The sequence below is a fragment of the Chanodichthys erythropterus genome, chromosome 2 (genome assembly GCF_024489055.1).
Source record: "Chanodichthys erythropterus isolate Z2021 chromosome 2, ASM2448905v1, whole genome shotgun sequence".
NCBI lineage: Eukaryota > Metazoa > Chordata > Actinopteri > Cypriniformes > Xenocyprididae > Chanodichthys > Chanodichthys erythropterus.
This window is the reverse complement of record NC_090222.1, coordinates 4,432,783-4,450,843: the sequence shown is the minus strand read 5'-3', so window position 1 is coordinate 4,450,843 and position 18,061 is coordinate 4,432,783. Positions and strand designations below refer to the sequence as shown.

Genomic DNA, 18,061 nt, shown 5'->3' with positions numbered 1-18,061 from the left:
ACGCGTTTAATATTCATGAGCCGGAAGACGTTCAGTAGCAGCTTACCCAGGATGCTCGGCGCTTTGGTAGCTGAGAAGAAGAATGTGTGACAATGGCAACAAATACTACAGAGAAGAATCCACATTTCGACTGTCCTTCATGGTAAACAATTAAACAAAAGAGCACTGCGGTGCATACTGGCTTTAGTGCATGAATAAGGCTTTATCTTCCCAGCGTTAAAATATCAGTCTTGCACCGAACTGTTAGCTTTTGCTATATATCGCCACACGAATGGAGCTCATTCTTTGTGTAAAAGGGTATATTAATATTAATTGAGCAAAGTAGGAACATCTCAGAAGGCAAATGCTTTATTTATGACCATAGTGTACACAGGAGTTCATGGCTTGTTCATTTCAGGGCAGGGAAGCCTCCAGCAGGGCTGCATCTGGACGTGGTGAAAGGAGACAAACTTGTTGAGGTATTGCATTGAGTTTGAAGAAGATTCGTTAATCATTTAAGTGAAGTTGTTCATAAGAATTTAACCATTACATGTTTTGTAATTATTAATCTATCTACTTCCCCACGTGTGGATCCAAAGAGTTTTTCATCTTGATGCAAGTCTTTTTCCATGCGAAGTTAAACGTGAACACACTCCAATAGGGATAAACATGAACTTTATATATACAGCTGCAAGGAAAAGTATGTGAATCACTTGCAGAATCTGTGAAAATGTGAATAATATTAACAAATTAAGAGTGATCATATAAAATGCATGTTATTTTTTTTTTTTTATTCACTACTGTCCTGAGTGAGATATTTTGCATAAAAGATGTTTATATATAGTCCACAAGAAGCTGAATTTATTAAAATAACCCTGTTCAAAAGTAAGTGAACCCTTGATTCTTAAAGGATTAGTCCACTTTCAAGTAAAATTTTCCTGATAATTTACTCACCCCCATGTCATCCAAGATGTTCATGTCTTTCTTTCTTCAGTCGAACAGAAATTAAGGTTTTTGATGAAAACATTCCAAGATTTTTCTCCTTATAGTGGACTTCAATGACCTCCAGATGGTTGAAGGTCAAAATTACAGTTTCAGTGCAGCTTCAAAGGGCTTTAAATGATACCAGACGAGGAATAAGAGTCTTATCTAGAGAAACCATCGCTCATTTTCAAAAAAAATACAAATGTATATGCTTTATAAACTCAAATCATCGCCTTGCACATGCTTCCACTTTCCGTATTCTTCAAAAAGCTTAAGCTGTATGTCCTACGCCAATCCACTTGTCTTGACGTAAGGAACGCCGTTTCTGGGTCCAAGCCTCAACTCGTTTCACTTGAGAATGCCATCTTCACGGCCATTTATGAGTGCTATTTATAAACTATTCATTAAAGTTAAACATTTAAAATACTTACAGTCTGCACAACAGTTTCAGTGCTCACAGCGTCACAGACATTAACATTTAAACAATTTATAAAAGATGAGTCACTGTCTGGCCATCTGGGATTTTGTTATGGAGATAAAGGTTATGATTATAATTTTTTTTTGTAGTATTACAACACACTGTGTGTGTATATTAGCGCCATTTGTTGTTTTTCTTGTGGTGTGAGAGAGAGCGTTTGGACCCAGAAGCGCTACAGCGTGACGTCAGACTTAACAACCGAATTCAACCTCCGGAAAAAACAGAACCGGCGCCGCGTTTGTTCCGTAAGTAGAATATGGAAGGCGTAGGATATACAGCGTAATCTTTTTGAAGAATACGGAAAGCGGAAGCATGTGCAAGCTGATCATTTGTGTTTATAAAGCATATACAGTTGTATTTTTTTAGAAAATGATCGATCGTTTTGCTAGATAAGACTCTTATTCCTCGTCTGGTATCGTTTAAAGCTCTTTGAAGCTGCACTGAAACTGTAATTTTGACCTTCAACCGTTTGGAGGCCATTGAAGTCAACTATAAGGAGAATAATCCTGGAATGATTTCATCAAAAACCTTAATTTCTTTTTGACTGAAGAAAGAAAGACATGAACATCTTGGATGACATGGGGGAGAGTAAATTATCAGGAAATTTTTATTTGAAAGTGAACTAATCCTTTAATACTGTGTGTGGTTACCTGATGATCCACAACTGTTTTTGTGTTTTGTGATGGTTGTTCATGAGTCTCTTGTTTGTCCTGAGCAGTTAAACTGAGCTCTGTTCTTCAGAAAATTCCTCCAGGTCCTGCAGATTCATCAGTTTTCCAGCATTTTTTGCATATTTGAACCCTTTCCAGCAGTGACTGTATGATTCTGAGATTCATCTTTTCACACTGAGGACAATTGAGGGACTCAAACACAACTATTAAAAAAGGTTCAAACATTCACTGATGCTCCAGAAGGAAACGCAATGCATTAAGAGTCGGGGGGTTAAAACTTTTTGAATTTGAAGATCAAGGAATATTGTACTTATTTGTCTTTCAGGAAACATGCAAGTATCTTCTGTTGATTCTGATGGGCAGCACTAAATGAAAATCAAAGGTATTTAAACAAAATAAGAAAAATTGTGACATTTTCATCCTGTTCAAAAGGTTTCACCCCCGGCTCTTAATGCGTCATATTTCCTTCTGGAGCATCAGTGAATGTTTGAACCTTTTTTAATAGTTGTGTTCGAGTCCCTCAGTTGTCCTCAGTATGAAAACACAGATCTCAAAATCCTACAGTCACTGCTGGAAAGGGTTCAAATATGCACAAGATGGTGGAAAACTGAAGAATCTGAAGAACAGAGCTCAGTTTAACTGCTCAGGACAAACAAGAGACTCATGAACAACCATCACAAAACACAAAAACAGTCGTGGATCATCAGGTAACCACACACAGTATTGAGAATCAATAGTTCACATACTTATGAATAAATTCAGCTATTGTTATGTCTTGTGAACTAAATGCAAACATCTTTTATGTAAAATATCTTACTCAGGACAGTAGTGAATAAAAAACATGCATTTTGTACAATATCTCATACTATGTTAAAATTGTTCACATAATTTTTCTTGCAACTGTGTGTGTGTGTATATACATATACAATGCACCAATATATCAGCCAATAATCTGTATCGGCTGATGGCCAATAATCAGGGCCGATATATTTTCTCAATCAAAAGGGCAGAAAAATGCAGTAAACCATTCCTTTTTATTTAAACAAAAAGTGATTGACAGCTTTTCCAACATGCGACAGATGCACCAGATACTGGCCTGACCGCCTGCAGCTCAGTTGAGTTTTTTTTACTGATGCATGCGTGACGTGGCTGTCAGGTCCAAAATGGTGCTACAGAAACACAAGACCCTGAGATTTAAGCTCTGAGAAGGGAGTCACTCCTCAGGTGTTATAACTCTAGGGCACATTATGACATGTTATTACATGTTATGTGTTCATCTGTTGGGTTGGTCGAATGACAAAATACTGTCATGGTATGAGTTTTTTTTTTTTTAGCTTGTGGTTTATATACAGTGCCATTCAAAGTGGCATCTGAGATCATTTAAGACAAGACACCACAGGTGAATAGAGTAACATTTTTAACTAAAAGAGATCACCATACTTCCCCAGTGGATTAATCACAGTACATTAAGATGTTACAAGTTTCCTGAAATGTAATGTTTAAGTATTGCATATGCACTAATATGCATACTTCTGCAGCACAGAAATCTGAACGTAGCAAGGGTGAACCTTTTTTGTTTCATTTTGTTGACATATTAAAGGTTTTTATAGAGGGAATTTTGGATATATCTCTTTGTCATGTCATAAAATGTCAATACTGTCAACTTGGGGGAAAAAAAACTTTAGTTTTATTGGACTAAAACTGTAAAATTTGATGCTGAAGTGCAGATTTCTGTCTTAGTGCTGGAGAAAAAAATAATTTTGAGAGAACTGCCTTTTAAAGATATGTATTATAACTTAAATTTTTTAATTTACAGACACAGGTACATAAAGTTTAATACAATAAACACTTAAATGTGTATTTTGGATGTTTTCTTTCCTCTAGCATGAAAGAAGCGCATAACAAAACAATGGTTTTAACTGTAGTGTCTTGCCTTAATTTCTGATATTCAAGATCAAATTTAAAGTTGCAGGACTTTGAGAAACAAAGCAACATCATGAAATATTTAAGATTCTGCACCATTTCTGTTAAATAAATAGAAACCTCAACTATACAAGCTTTTTCACTAGTAGGCACAGGCCTATTTCCGCTAAAAGCAGTTATTTTTCCTTTTCTTGTAGACACAACCCAAAAGAGATGAGGTTTTTAAATGGTCAACTAATTTCTGCAATCCTAATTTATATACTGTAATTTCTGCCCACTTATATCTGATTGTGTGTTTTTGTCAAAGTAGTTTTGAGCACACAAAATAAGTTTGAATGTAAACAGCCTACTGAAGTGGTCTCTCTGCAGAAACTGATCATTGATGAAAAGAAGTATTATTTGTTCGGGAGGAATCCAGACGTCTGTGACTTCACCATCGACCATCAGTCATGCTCTCGTGTGCATGCGGCACTCGTCTACCACAGACATTTGAAACGTGTGTTTCTCATTGACCTTAACAGCAGTAAGTGCATCCAGACCAATGAGAAGCATTGTCATATTAATCAGATTAACAACACTCTAAACAACCATGTGTGTTGACTTCCTGTAGCACATGGTACGTTCCTCGGACACATTCGCCTGGAGCCCCACAAGCCCCAGCAGGTTCCCATCGACTCCACTATGTCGTTTGGTGCGTCCACACGTGTCTACACCATTCGGGAGAAACCTCAGAGTCAGCCGGGCACTGGTGTCGGGGAAAATAAAACTGGTGATGACGAAGAGCTTAAAGGACTTCTGGGACTCCCAGAGGAAGAAACTGAACTGGAGGTACATACTAGTTTATTCCTACTTAATCTTAATATTTTATATCTAGTCATCAAAACACAAGTATGGGAATTCTATTGTGAAAGGCCATTCACCATAACCAATTTTCACATTTTCAGTAGTCTGTATCAATACCAGTCTAATTTTACAGTTAACGCTACCAATTTCTGTAGTGTTACCTTGACAAACTATACATCATTAAAAAGATCTAAGACTCAAGCTTCAATTTTTAATCTGTGTTTTACTCTTGATATCGTATGGTGTCCATTATTTGTTAATATGCGTCGGGAGTTATGAATATGAAAAATGGAGTTGTTACCTTTTCATTGAAATATGAGCGTCAGCCTCAGCCATTGAGAAAAAAACTCTTGTGAGATCGTCATAAATAAACTCAACAAAATAACATCCCTCAGGGCTTTTAGCTTAAAGGCATGCACATTTGGCGAAATATTGATAGATTGTCATACGTTTATGTCAATTTTCTATACAGAGGAGTAATATTTATTCAGTTTTTACCCAAAACGCGTTGTTTTCATCATATTAGCGCTGTATACACAGATCTACTGTGTTTTCAACTCATACCTGCAGCCGGAGGGCGCTCTGTGCACACTAGTCCACAAATGCTTCACGGAAGAAAAGAACATATCATGTGACCTCCCAGGAAATAACACAGAGATTGTTGAAAACATCAATATATATGCAAATTGACACTTTTGAAAGTAATAAATACACGATTGTGACAATATGTAGTTTATCTTTGTTCCTTACGCCATGTCTAGTATTAATAATAGATAGATTATATTAATAATGCAATGCTAATCGAGATAGCTTTTCTCATTGTGCAGAATAGTCTAAAATGATTAGATTTCCTAAAAAAGATATTTTCTGTCTGATTTTTTTTTTATTCAAAGCCACATCACATCAAAGAAGGTTATTTAAAACACTCGACTAGTAAGTCTGGAGCAAAAACATGGTTTTAATCTTATAAATTCTTGTTTTGTTGGTGTGCTAAGCTAACATGCTAGCGAGCCCAGAGATGCACCTGTTCTGAGCAAATGCAAATAAATAATTTTGAATTGTACAGCTCACTGATTTTTTTTTTTCTTTATTTTTTTTCAAGAAGGGCATTAGATACAGTTTCAAAGAAGGTGAAGTGAGAAGTTTGGTAAAAGAAATGAGGGATTAAATTAGGGCTGGGCGATGTATCGAATGCTTTTGTCACGCGCATTTCTTCAGTAAAGCCGGTTCCCTGATTACCGCTAAATCGCCATCACCTGCTTTCAAATGAAGCGGCATTTAATAGACAGAGCCGTAGTTCACTGATAAGACACGCAATATCGCGTTCAATATCGATATGTATCGCCGTCGATATTGAACGCGATATTGCGTGTCTTATCAGTGAACTACGGCTCTGTCTATTAAATGCCGCTTCATTTGAAAGCAGGTGATGGCGATTTAGCGGCAATCAGGGAACCGGCTTTACTGAAGAAATGCGCGTGACAAAAGCATTCGATACATCGCCCAGCCCTAGATTAAATCTTGAATAGTAATTATAATAGGGACAAAAGAAAAGAATAATTAGTCATATAGTTACATTACATGTATTGCAAAATACGTAATGTTTTGAGGGCCAAGCTTGTAGTCAAAGTATGGGAAGGCCATAGTCAATGTAAATCATATTGATGATGTTTCGTCTGTACCAGTGAATGTGCCATAACTGTTTATCTGCCTTACTAGCCTGCGCGTTCACGGCAGGCTCCGTTGTGATGGGGAGGTGCTGTGCAGGGAGGGCTGTAGCGCAGCATAGAGCAAGGGGGAGTGACCTGTGAGCTGTGCTTGTTCAAATTTTCAGGCTAAGTCAACGTTTTCTAAAAACTCCCTACAGCAGCTTTAACACGTCATCAGCATTTTTTTTTTTTAGTCGTAGTTGTGTGTCAAATGTCTTTTGTAGGTTGTATCATGTTTAGTCAACCTTATCCTGTTTTTGTTTAATCGACTAAATGTACAGTATCTCACAGAAGTGAGTACACCCCTCACATTTTTGTAAATACTTTATTATATCTTTTCATGTGACAACACTGAAGAAATGACACTTTGCTACAATGTAAAGTAGTGAGTGTACAGCTTATGTAACAGTGTAAATTTGCTGTCCCCTCAATAACTCAACACACAGCCATTGACGTCTAAACCGCTGGCCAAAAAAGTGAGTACACCCTTAAGTGAAAATGTCCAAATTGGGCCCAATTAGCCATTTTCTCTCCCCGGTGTCATGTGACTCGTTAGTGTTACAAGGTCTCAGGGGGGAATGGGGAGCAGGTGTGTTAAATTTGGTGTTATCGCTCTCACTCTCTCATACTGGTCACTGGAAATTCAACAAGGCACCTCATGGCAAAGGACCCTCTGAGGATCTGAAAAAAAAAAAAAAAGTTTCTCTACATAAAGATGGCATAGGCTATAAGAATATTGCTAAGACCCTGAAACTGAGCTGCAGCATGGTGGCCAAGACCATACAGCGGTTTAACAGGACAGGTTCCACTCAGAACAGGCCTTGCCATGGTCGACCAAAGAAGTTGAGTGCACGTGTTCAGCGTCATATCCAGAGGTTGTGTTTGGGAAATAGACGTATGAGTGCTGTCAGCATTGCTGCAGAGGTTAAAGGGGTGGGGGGGTCAGCCTGCTCAGACCATACACTGCATCAAATTGGTCGTCCCAGAAGGAAGCCTCTTCTAATATGATGCACAAGAAAAACTGCAGACAGTTTGCTGAAGACAAGCAGACTGACTAGTGTTGTCACGATACCAAAATTTTGACTTCGATACGATACCCAACTTCAGTATCACGATACCGATACTTAAACGATACTATGGCAAAAACCTAAAACAGTAGGAAAAGTAAATAAATAACATATGACAGAACTGTGGCTAGTGGTTTTCCAAAGTAACTAGTCACTCAGCATTTTTATTGGCCACAATAAATTTACATTTTATATATGATTAAAGTTGACTTTCTTATGGTTAAATTACTTTGAGTCATTTTACTTGATTTAGAAGATTTAAAACACTTTCAAACTTTTAAATGCAGACTGACCACCCAAATCAAGACTACATTGTATATCAGCTGGTATGTACAGGTGGGAAAGAGGTGGACAATATGAGCATGAGCTAGTATGAGAACAAGTTATTTGTGTTAGGCTATATAAAAGAACAAAGAAGCAAATTACAAAAACAATAGTAAATTAAAAAGAATCTTTTTTCAGATACACTAGGTTTATTTAACATATTTAACAGCTTTAGTTGTTTGATTAACATTAATGATGGACAGGCCTATTTAATTGGGCTGCTGAATGCATGGACGTAACTGACGCATATCCAGTTATTACCCACCTGTTTACGTCCACTTAAGCCATAACCGACTGTATTCACGCGAGATACTCCACACGATGGACATTTAAACATCTGTGTGCATGTGTATTTGACTATTCAGGCGCGAGGAGAACTGACAGAGAGAGAGAGAGAGAGCGCACGCGAGAGAGCGCTTCTGTTGTGTGTCATTCAGCGCAATTCCGCCTATCCCTCCTTCACTAACTGCACGTAAATAACAAATTGTGTGATTGGATTGTAATTTTGTGCTACGACGATCTTCGACGACCAGTTGGCTGTAAACTTAAATTATATTCAACCCGCCAAAGTGGCTAGTGGGAGTGGCTGTCGTCAAGCCCTGCATGTAAGTGTTTGACAGTGAGAATATTGATTACTGTAAATAATTAGAGCAATGTTATTAAAGCATAAATTGGTTTAATATAACTGTATATTCCCTTCACATATTTGTTTTTTTTAAATTAATTTTATTTTAGCAACCAGATATCACTTATTAGACTCAATAATACACCTCTTTGCGGATGTCTGCTTGCATGAGTAATATAAATAACACTCATTTAATTTTTGAGAGCATAAACATAACGCTGGCATCACATTCACTAACCTGTCACTCTTTAAATTGTCTGTACAAAAACGGGATGTTTGTCGGCAAGATGCTTTGCCAAGTTGGATGCTCCCTTCGCTTGCGTTATTTTGTAACATATTTTGCAGACGGGCTTTGTGGTGTCCGTGGGCTTGTCCTGACTGTCGGCAATGTAAGCAAAATGATGCCATATTTTGCTTTGTGCATCTGCCGTTGCGCAGTTGACAGGAATAAACACACACTCAATGTGCCTCAGAAGCAGCGCGCTGCACACACACTGCCCCCTGCTGTCGCACATTAGGAAATAGAGCTAAGTACCGATACTAATAAAATGAAGAACCGTACCGTTTTTAAAAGCAGGGTATCGCGATACCTTTCTAGTACCGGTATATCGTGCAACACTACTAAGGACATGGATTACTGGAACCATGTCCTGTGGTCTGATGAGACCAAGATGAACTTATTTGGTTCAGATGGTGTCAAGCGTGTGTGGCGGCAACCAGGTGAGGAGTACAAAGACAAGTGTGTCTTGCCTACAGTCAAGCATGGTGGTGGGAGTGTCATGGTCTGGGGCTGCATGAGTGCTGCCGGCACTGGGGAGCTACAGTTCATTGAGGGAACCATGAATGAGCAGAGCATGATCCCCTCCCTTCAGAGACTGGGCCGCAGGGCAGTATTCAAACATAACGACCCCAAACACACCTCCAAGACGACCACTGCCTTGCTAAAGAAGCTGAGAGTAAAGGTGATGGACTGGCCAAGCATGTCTCCAGAACTAAAACCTATTGAGCATCTGTGGGGCATCCTCAAACAGAAGGTGGAGGAGGGCAAGGTCTCTAACATCCACCAGCTCCGTGATGTCGTCATGAAGGAGTGGAAGAGGACTCCAGTGGCAACCTGTGAAGCTCTGGTGAACAAATCTGGCCCAAGAGGGTTAAGGCAGTGCTGGAAAATAATGGTGGCCACACAAAATATTGACACTTTGGGCCCAATTTGGACATTTTCACTTAGGGGTGTACAGTACTCATATATTTTTTTAAAGGCCATTTATCATCTACATTATAAAAACTGGTAAAACAAGTAACTTCTCTCAAAAATTAAAACATTGAATACCAATAATTCCAATTTGAATGTTTTTCTATTAAAACAACAGCAAAAATGTCTGTATTGTGTTGCAGAGGTTGCGTAAGTGCAGTTAAGCAAACACAATTGCAGCTGCAAACAATATAGTCGAGATCCATGTTTGGATTTATTACTGTTCATCACTGCGAAGGTTTGATCACAGATTTAGTCGTAGTAAACAGTGCAAGTGACTCGTGACAGAACATAGACTGTCTGAATGACACTTTCAGTTGAGCAGAATATCTCAATGGAGAACACTAAACTCCAGCTTTCATTCTTGATGGTATTTTCAGATCATCCGTGCTGTAGAGAGAGCGCGTGCGCATGGTTGCCAGATTGGAAAGATCAAGTAAAACACCAGGCAGAAAATATAGCTTTCAAGAGAAAAGCTCTAATTGGGGGTTTTAAACACTTGATATTTGGCAACTGCAGGCGTGAAAGCTTGTAGGGGCTTGTTAAAAACAGTCTGAAATATTTTGTTTCTTTTTTTTTTTTTCTGACAAAAACAGATTTTGGTCAAATTTTTATTTTTTTTAAAGCTACTGTCTGTAATTTTTGTTGTTTAAAAAATGATCCAAAATCTATTTTTGAGCAAGTACATAACCAGCCAGTGATCTCCTTACTTTAGCCCGATTCACAACGGTAAGCTTGTAATAATGTTTTCTAATAAGAGCGGTACTGGTGGGTTTCTGCGGGAAATTCAAGCATGCAGCCATTTATTGCATGAAGCTGCCTCCTTGTCATTTCTTGCTTCTAACAAAAGCCAGAACAAGCTGCTGTGTGACAGGGTGTACAGCAAACAAGCTAAAAAAAAAAAAACCAGAACAAAATTTTTATCAGCTTCCGAACTGTAAAAGCCAGCCTTTAAATGGACAAAAGTGGATATAAGGCAATACGAAGTGAAGCATCAGCAGGAAGAATGGGTAAATTTTGGGTAAATTTTAATTTCTCTATATCTCTTCCTCTCAGGTTCACATTGGGTCATGAAACATTTACATGGTTAAAAATAGTTTTTTTTAGCATATCCTGTTGCGAATTCTGTTCCCCTCCAGTGGGTATAGTTCTCAGAGTAATATATGTTGCGCTCTGTCTCAATTGCCTGTATACACTTTTGTGACCTTAAACAGTTGTTTTTTTGGGCTAACAGCTTAAAAATTGTTTTTTTAGCTTGTTTGTTGTACACCCTGTCATATAGCAGCTTTTAGTTTTTTTGTTTTTTGTTGTAAGTCAGAAATGACAAGCAGGCAGCTTCACACAATACAAAGTCAATGGAGACGGTATTTTATGATAGATTATGGCGGGTGTCGCTCTGTCTTTATATGGCATGTGAAGATGCTGCTGGCGGTGGATCATATATAGCCTTTTCTCACAGTGATTGCAATAATAAAAAAATGTATCGTTTTGATGGCGGATTGTAATCCAGAAAGGTCCAAATGACATCAGTCATCAGCAGCAACTAGAGATTCACCCATAGTCAAAGCAAAAAACTTCGGACTGCGGAGTGGCTACAGAAATTGAAATCTACAGGTAAAGCTAATAAATACTAAATACATAGTCACGCTATGCTGATGTTGTTAAAGTCCCCCTGTAGTCAATTATTTTATCCCTTAAAACTCATCTTTGATCACCAAATGGCATTTAAAAAAAGTGAAAAAAATATTTCTTCATGCATTAAAATAGCTTGAATGTAACTCTACACCCTTGCCTCATTTAATATACACGGATCAATGAATATGCAAATTAGCTCTGCCTCCACTCGCTCACAACAACTCGGAGAGTCTACTGTTGCTGTAGTGATGAGCAATTTGTTGTTCGTGTTGTGGATATTTAAGAAAAAAGCTTGCTTCGCTTCGTATATTCAGTTTAACAGCTGTGCAACTGAACTGCTCATATTTTCTGATGCTTCAATTGTGTTTTAAATTATGAATTGGTAAAACGCCTTTGCAAAACGGTCTGAATCCACTTGCATTTGTTTGGACTGTTCTCTCACTGAATCACCTGAAGCGATTTCTCAGTAAAACAGACAGTATCGAGAGAACAAACAGCCATTTTGCTCTGTGAACATGCACTAAATGGATGTATGGCAATTTCGTTGCTTTTTGGAGATTTTAAAAAAACATTCAGATGAAATCCTGCAGATGCCCGTGCATAATTTTCATGCATTAGATTTACATATGAAGGAGGAAACAATGGTGTTGGAAATTACATACAGTGAGTCTCAATGTACTGAACTCTTACTATTCAACTATGCCAAGATAAATTCAGTTTAGGGAACCTTTAAAGAAATTAACACTATTCTGTACCATGGCATAAGCTGTTGGAACTATTTAATTAAACAATTTGAAAATATATACATTTTTAATAATTCATAAGTTGATAAACATTAAAGGAATCGTTCACATCGTTCCTTTTTTTTTTTTTTTTTTGGCCTTTGTTATAGTTATCACTATGTCAGTTAGGGCTACTTGATTGTGGCAAATAGTCCATAGTCACGATTATTTTGGTCTGTATTGTAATCACGGTTAGATAACACCTTTTAAGGCTGATTTATACTTCAGCGTCAGATCTACGCTGGAGCCTCTGCGCCGTAGGCTATGCGTCTGTTTTCATTTATACTTCTGCGTTGTTGTCCACGTCGACATGCATGCAGACCACTAGGAGGCAGTGGATGTGGTCATGTTGAGTATCAAACAAAAGCCGAAGAAGAATATGCTTGTCATGTACGTTGTCAGAGAAGCTTACATAAAGAAACGGCAGAGAAGCGGCAAATATGTAATTACTTTTGTTGCAGTTTAACTGTATGTGTCCTCTGAAACAGAGCGTTTTTCATTCCTATGGAAGTTGTTTTCAGAGTGCTCTGCGCCGTTTTTTTTGACCCGAGGGAGGGGTTCTAGCAGACCAATCAGAGCGCTTGTGGTCCGCGTAGAATTGACGCGTTGTTACATTTTTGAAGAGGTGCATATCAGGCTACATCGTATGCTGCACATGCTACGCACAGCCTACGCCGTAGCTACGGCGTACACTCGACGCAGAAGTATAAATCAGCCTTTAGGCATGGGTGATAAGAATAAAATCTTATCATGATATTAGTAATTTGTTCACAATAGCAATTTATATAATCAAGTATAGATTATTTAATACAGGGAGTGCAGAATTATTAGGCAAGTTGATTTTCTGATCATATTTTTTTTCCAAGCACATTTTACCAATTCCAATCCACATCAATCTTAATAACTACTATTAATATTGTTTCATTTCATTTATAAGTGATATATAATTGTTCATGAAGGCTGGAAATGAAGAATGCCCTATATTCAGGTGTGCAGAATTATTAGGCAGGTTTTCTTTTACAGATAAAATGGGCCAAAAAAGAGATTTAACTCAGACATAAGTCAAAAATTATTAAATACTCATGAGAAGGACGGAATACTAATGTAATACTAGAAATTGCAAAGTTAAAGCATGACCATTGGACAGTGAAATGCTCATTGGGTCAGCGGGGTCATACAAAAACAGCTGGAGAAGAAAAGACATGTTAACTGCAAAATAATTAAGAATTAAGGTGAAGAATTAAGTGTGAAACCATCAGGAACCCTTTAGTCTCCAGCGCCACCATTTCCCAGTACTGAAACCTACCTGGAGTCTTCAGAAGTGTGAGGTGTCAGGATCTCAGAGACTTAGGTTAGGTGAAGAATCCTAAAAAATGACCCGCTCTTAATAAGAATCACAAGCTGAAGTGTTATAAAGTACATGAAGACTGGGTTTTTATAGGCCTTATAGACAGACAGCTTGAGAGCGACTCCTGAAGGACCAGCACCACATCCTCTTGTACCACTGTTTGAAGAATTTATCTTCCAGAATCTAGCACTTTATTTTTGGAAGATCATTTAGTCCATCTCTGCAAGATGGACATTTCAGGATAAGAGATGGACTAAAAGTGAACTCCCACACCTTACTGCCAGATTCTGGAAGATACATTCTTCAAACAGTGGTACAAGAGGATGTGGTGCTGGTCCTTCAGGAGTCACTCTCAAGCTGTCTGTCTATAAGGTCTATAAAAACCCAGTCTTCATGTACTTTATAACACTTCAGCTTGTGATTCTTATTAAGAGCGGGTCATTTTTTAGGATTCTTCACCTATCCTAAGTCTCTGAGATCCTGACACCTCACACTTCTGAAGACTCCAGGTAGGTTTCAGTGAATGGATGTTGCAGTGAATGAACTGCAATGACATTTTTAAATTTTTTTTATTAAATTTAAAAAATATTTTCTGTTTGGCTCTTTTGGCAGAACCTGACTGAGTTCAACACCGCTCATAACAAGCGCATCTCCACCCTCACCATAGAAGAGGGCAACTTGGATATTCAGAGGCCCAAGAGGAAGAGGAAGAACTCCAGAGTGACCTTCAATGAAGAGGATGAGGTCATTAACCCAGGTAGAGTGAGCAGCCATAAAGAGAACCTCAACCTCTTAGCCACGGCTTGTGAGCCACTTATATATGGTGCAATACACCGGGACTCTTACATAGAAATGCCTTTTCTTTACTACTTCCAGCTGCTTATTTGTCGCAATTCATCAATAACAAGAAGACTTCTTAATATGAAAATATTATATCCATTTATCTGGATACATTTGAAAACCGTGTTTTTGTTTCAAAAATCTCTGTCCACACTAGCATTTAAAGGGATAGTTCACCCAAAAATGAAAATTTGATGTTTATCTGCTTACCCCCAGTGCATCCAAGATGTAGGTGACTTTTTTTCTTCAGTCGAACGCAAATTATGATTTTTAACTGCAACCGCTGCCGTCTGTGAGTCAAATAATAGCAGTAGATGGGAACTTCAACTATAACAGTAAATAAAACTTGCTTAGACAAATCAAAATTAAAACCTGCGGCTCGTGACGACACATTAATGTCCTAAGACACGAAACGATCGGTTTGTGCGAGAAACCGAACATTATTTATATAATTTTTACCTCTAATACACCACTATGTCCAACTTTGTTCAGCTTCCTGTTAGTGAGGTCAAAAAACGCGTTCTGAAGACGGAAGTGATGTCTCGCCCATATACTTCAATGAGTGTCAGACATCACTTCCGTTGTCAGAGCGCGATCAGACCTCACTAAGGAAGCTGAACGAAGTTGGACATAGTGGTGTATTAGAGGTAAAAAATTATATAAATACTGTTCGGTTTCTCGCACAAACCGATCGTTTCGTGTCTTAGGACATCAATGTGTCGTCACGAGCCGCAGGGTTTAATTTGGATTTGTCTATGGAAGTTTTTTCAACTCTTATTGTTCAAGTTCGCAATCACTGCTATTATTTGACTGACAGACGGCAGCGGTTGCAGTTAAAAATCATAATTTGTGTTCGACTGAAGAAAAAAAGTCCTCTACATCTTGGATGCACTGGGGGTAAGCAGATAAACATCAAATTTTCATTTTTGGGTGAACTATCCCTTTAACATCTTAAAGGGTTAGTTCACCCAAAAATGATGGACGTTTATTAACCTTAAATTTTATAAAACTGACTTCAAGACCTGTGGGAACACTGCCATGGAGAGAACCGACGGTGTCCAAAGGAAGATTACTACAAAAATGACTTAAATATTGGTTTATTCGTCATACAAAGCTGTTGTTTGACTTCAAAAGACTTGGGATATAGCGTCTCTCTCTACTTTTGTGAAGCTTTTATACTACCTTTTTTAACATTGTGTGTGTTGTTAACTCTTTTTAGAGGACATCGACCCCTCTGTTGGGCGTTTCAGAAACATGGTCTCAACAGCTGTCGTTCCTATTAAGGTAACGTCTTCATATCTTGAGTCATTCAGCCATATGCTAAAAGAAAGCACGATTACATGTCTGTGTTTGTTTCATCAACAGAGGAAGAAAATGGGCGGTGGTAATGCACTGGGAATCGAGGAAACCATAACACGGCACATGCACGCGTTCCCCTTGCAGAGTGGACTCTACAGAGACCTTCCGCCTGCCAGTCATGAAGCTCAATCGACAGGCGCTCCCAGCGGAGCCACAATCCTGGGAGGACTGCCGTTACCCCTGCCCAACCCTGCCCCGGATGTAGACCTGGCCCAAGAGGCCCCGCCACCCCCGCTCAAGCTCAATCCCACACCTGTAACCGGCCCGTACATCTCCGATCCCCTCAATGAACCCCGCAAGAAGAAGTATGCTAAAGAGGCATGGCCTGGCAAGAAGCCCGCTCCGTCTCTGCTTATTTAGCTGCGTATTCATAATAAAGTATGTGGCTGACTCTCCTGTCATCATGAACTTTATCTGGAAGAAGCAGGCTCTTTGACTTCTACTGGACTACAGGAATCTGATTTAATGCAAGAAATTCATGTGTACATTTTAAAGGAACGATTCTTTCAAAAATGAACGTTGAGTTAGACTCATGTCATTCCAGACAGGTATTATTTTCTGAATTTGATGGCAAACTGAATTGTGCAAAGGAGGACATTCTGCTTTTTGATTTAAAAAAATTAGTGCTTTTCGCTCTGTTCCTCACAATAGATAATCGGATCTTGGCCTTATAAATCATCAATTGTTGTCTTGTGTAAAACAGCTGCTTGGATATTGTGCTTTAGATCTTTGTGTTTCACAGAAAAAAAAAACAAACAGGGTTTGCTGTGACATGAGTAAATGACAGTTTTCATTTTTGGTTGGACTGTTCCTTTAAAAAACAACATAATGAACATGATGAAAAGGAAACAAAAGTACATTATTTGACCCAAATAGCAAAATGTGTCATGTTTGGCCTGAGTTTTTGAGGGGTTTATCTTTTATAGTGTACTCTCCCTTTTTATATTACTATTTATGTAAAATGTTTACAAGGACAGGCTTTTTATGTACACATTTTAAACGATTAACTGTTTGGCCGATACGCTTCCATTAGCATCACTGATGCAGATGAGATGCATGTGGTAGATTTCCACAAACCTGTACTAGGCTTCATAACTGGTGAAAATCTGCATCATTGCAACACTTTACCGTTGTGAAGATGTTTTTTTTTGGACCTTCCTCAGCTGTTCCACGCTGTGTCTTATTCCCTTAATATACAAACGGAGTGAAGTGTTTCAAATGAACTGATGGTAATGTGGTTCATCAGGTTTTTCCCTGCAGACTGTCTTCACTGTTGAAGAAAAAATATGATGTTTTATACTCTTACTTTCTGTTTGGTACATTTGTTTGTACAAATCACTCACAATAAAACCCAGTGTATTTTTATATATTTAAACTTCATAATTACCAATTTTAAACATTTTTTAGTTGTTGAGGTGGTGGTTGTGTTTTTGATAATAGAGATGCATGCTATAAGAATCCTGGCAATCCATTAGTCCTGAGGGCTGTTTCATAAAACAAGTTTAGAAAACAACCCAGGCTTATTTTACTTAGTCAGACTTGTTGTCAGTGAATTCTGTTTCATAAAACAAACTTAAATCAGTTCAAACTCAGTTACTCTGGCAACTTGTGCTGGGAAACTAGCCTGGTCTGGAGCAGGCTAACTGTCAGGCTAAGCTGAGCTTCTCTAACACTGACCAATAGGAACGCAATGATATTACAGCTGACTCTCTCACATACAATTATTTGACCTTATTAACTATATATATAATATATATATATATATATATATATATATATATATATATAATACACACATTTACTAAATAGTGCTAAATAAAAAATAAAAAAAATATTGGTGTAAGTTTAAGGCTTTTTTTTTTTTTATTAAAAGTTAAGTATGATGAGAAACAAAACATTTAAAAAGAAGTAATTTCTTAAAAATTAAGTGTTATATAGCCCACTGAATCATTCTCAGACTTAATACTGACAACAATGGAAGCACTTGGGAGAGAACTGTCAGAGACTTATTTCTTAGCAAGGAAGAGTACAAGAGGATTACCAAATCATTGTATTAAATGTGAAAATATAGCAAAAGTAACACAAAAAAATTTAAAATAAATAAACCTGTGACAAGGCACCTGAAACAATCAGGCCTTTATTTGTAAGCTGTCATTAAGTGATGAGTGATTTTTTGCTAGACAAATACAAAGTGAGTGTTTCAGAGCCAGCAAAAGCTATGAAAAGAGTGAGAGAGTAAGAT

General features: G+C 38.0%; 1 protein-coding gene and 1 non-coding gene across 3 annotated transcripts; both read left to right on the top strand.

The window, feature by feature from the left end:
- The first annotated feature begins 7 nt into the window (after positions 1–7).
- ppp1r8b (protein phosphatase 1, regulatory subunit 8b) lies at positions 8–17,195 on the top strand. Of its 2 annotated transcripts, none has more exons than XM_067391875.1 (7): positions 8–142; positions 398–458; positions 4,405–4,558; positions 4,646–4,863; positions 14,233–14,377; positions 15,680–15,744; positions 15,826–17,195. In XM_067391875.1, exons 1-7 carry the CDS (start codon positions 93–95, stop codon positions 16,177–16,179), a joined length of 1,047 nt encoding a protein of 348 aa, XP_067247976.1. In that variant the 5' UTR covers positions 8–92; the 3' UTR covers positions 16,180–17,195. The 2 variants fall into 2 exon arrangements, with proteins under 2 accessions (XP_067247976.1, XP_067247967.1); XM_067391866.1 differs by having other exon boundaries at positions 4,381–4,558.
- On the top strand, positions 3,192–3,360 carry LOC137002411 (small Cajal body-specific RNA 1). Its single transcript, XR_010891863.1, has one exon. It is a non-coding gene; the product is annotated as a small Cajal body-specific RNA 1 (non-coding RNA).
- Positions 17,196–18,061: the final 866 nt, after the last annotated feature.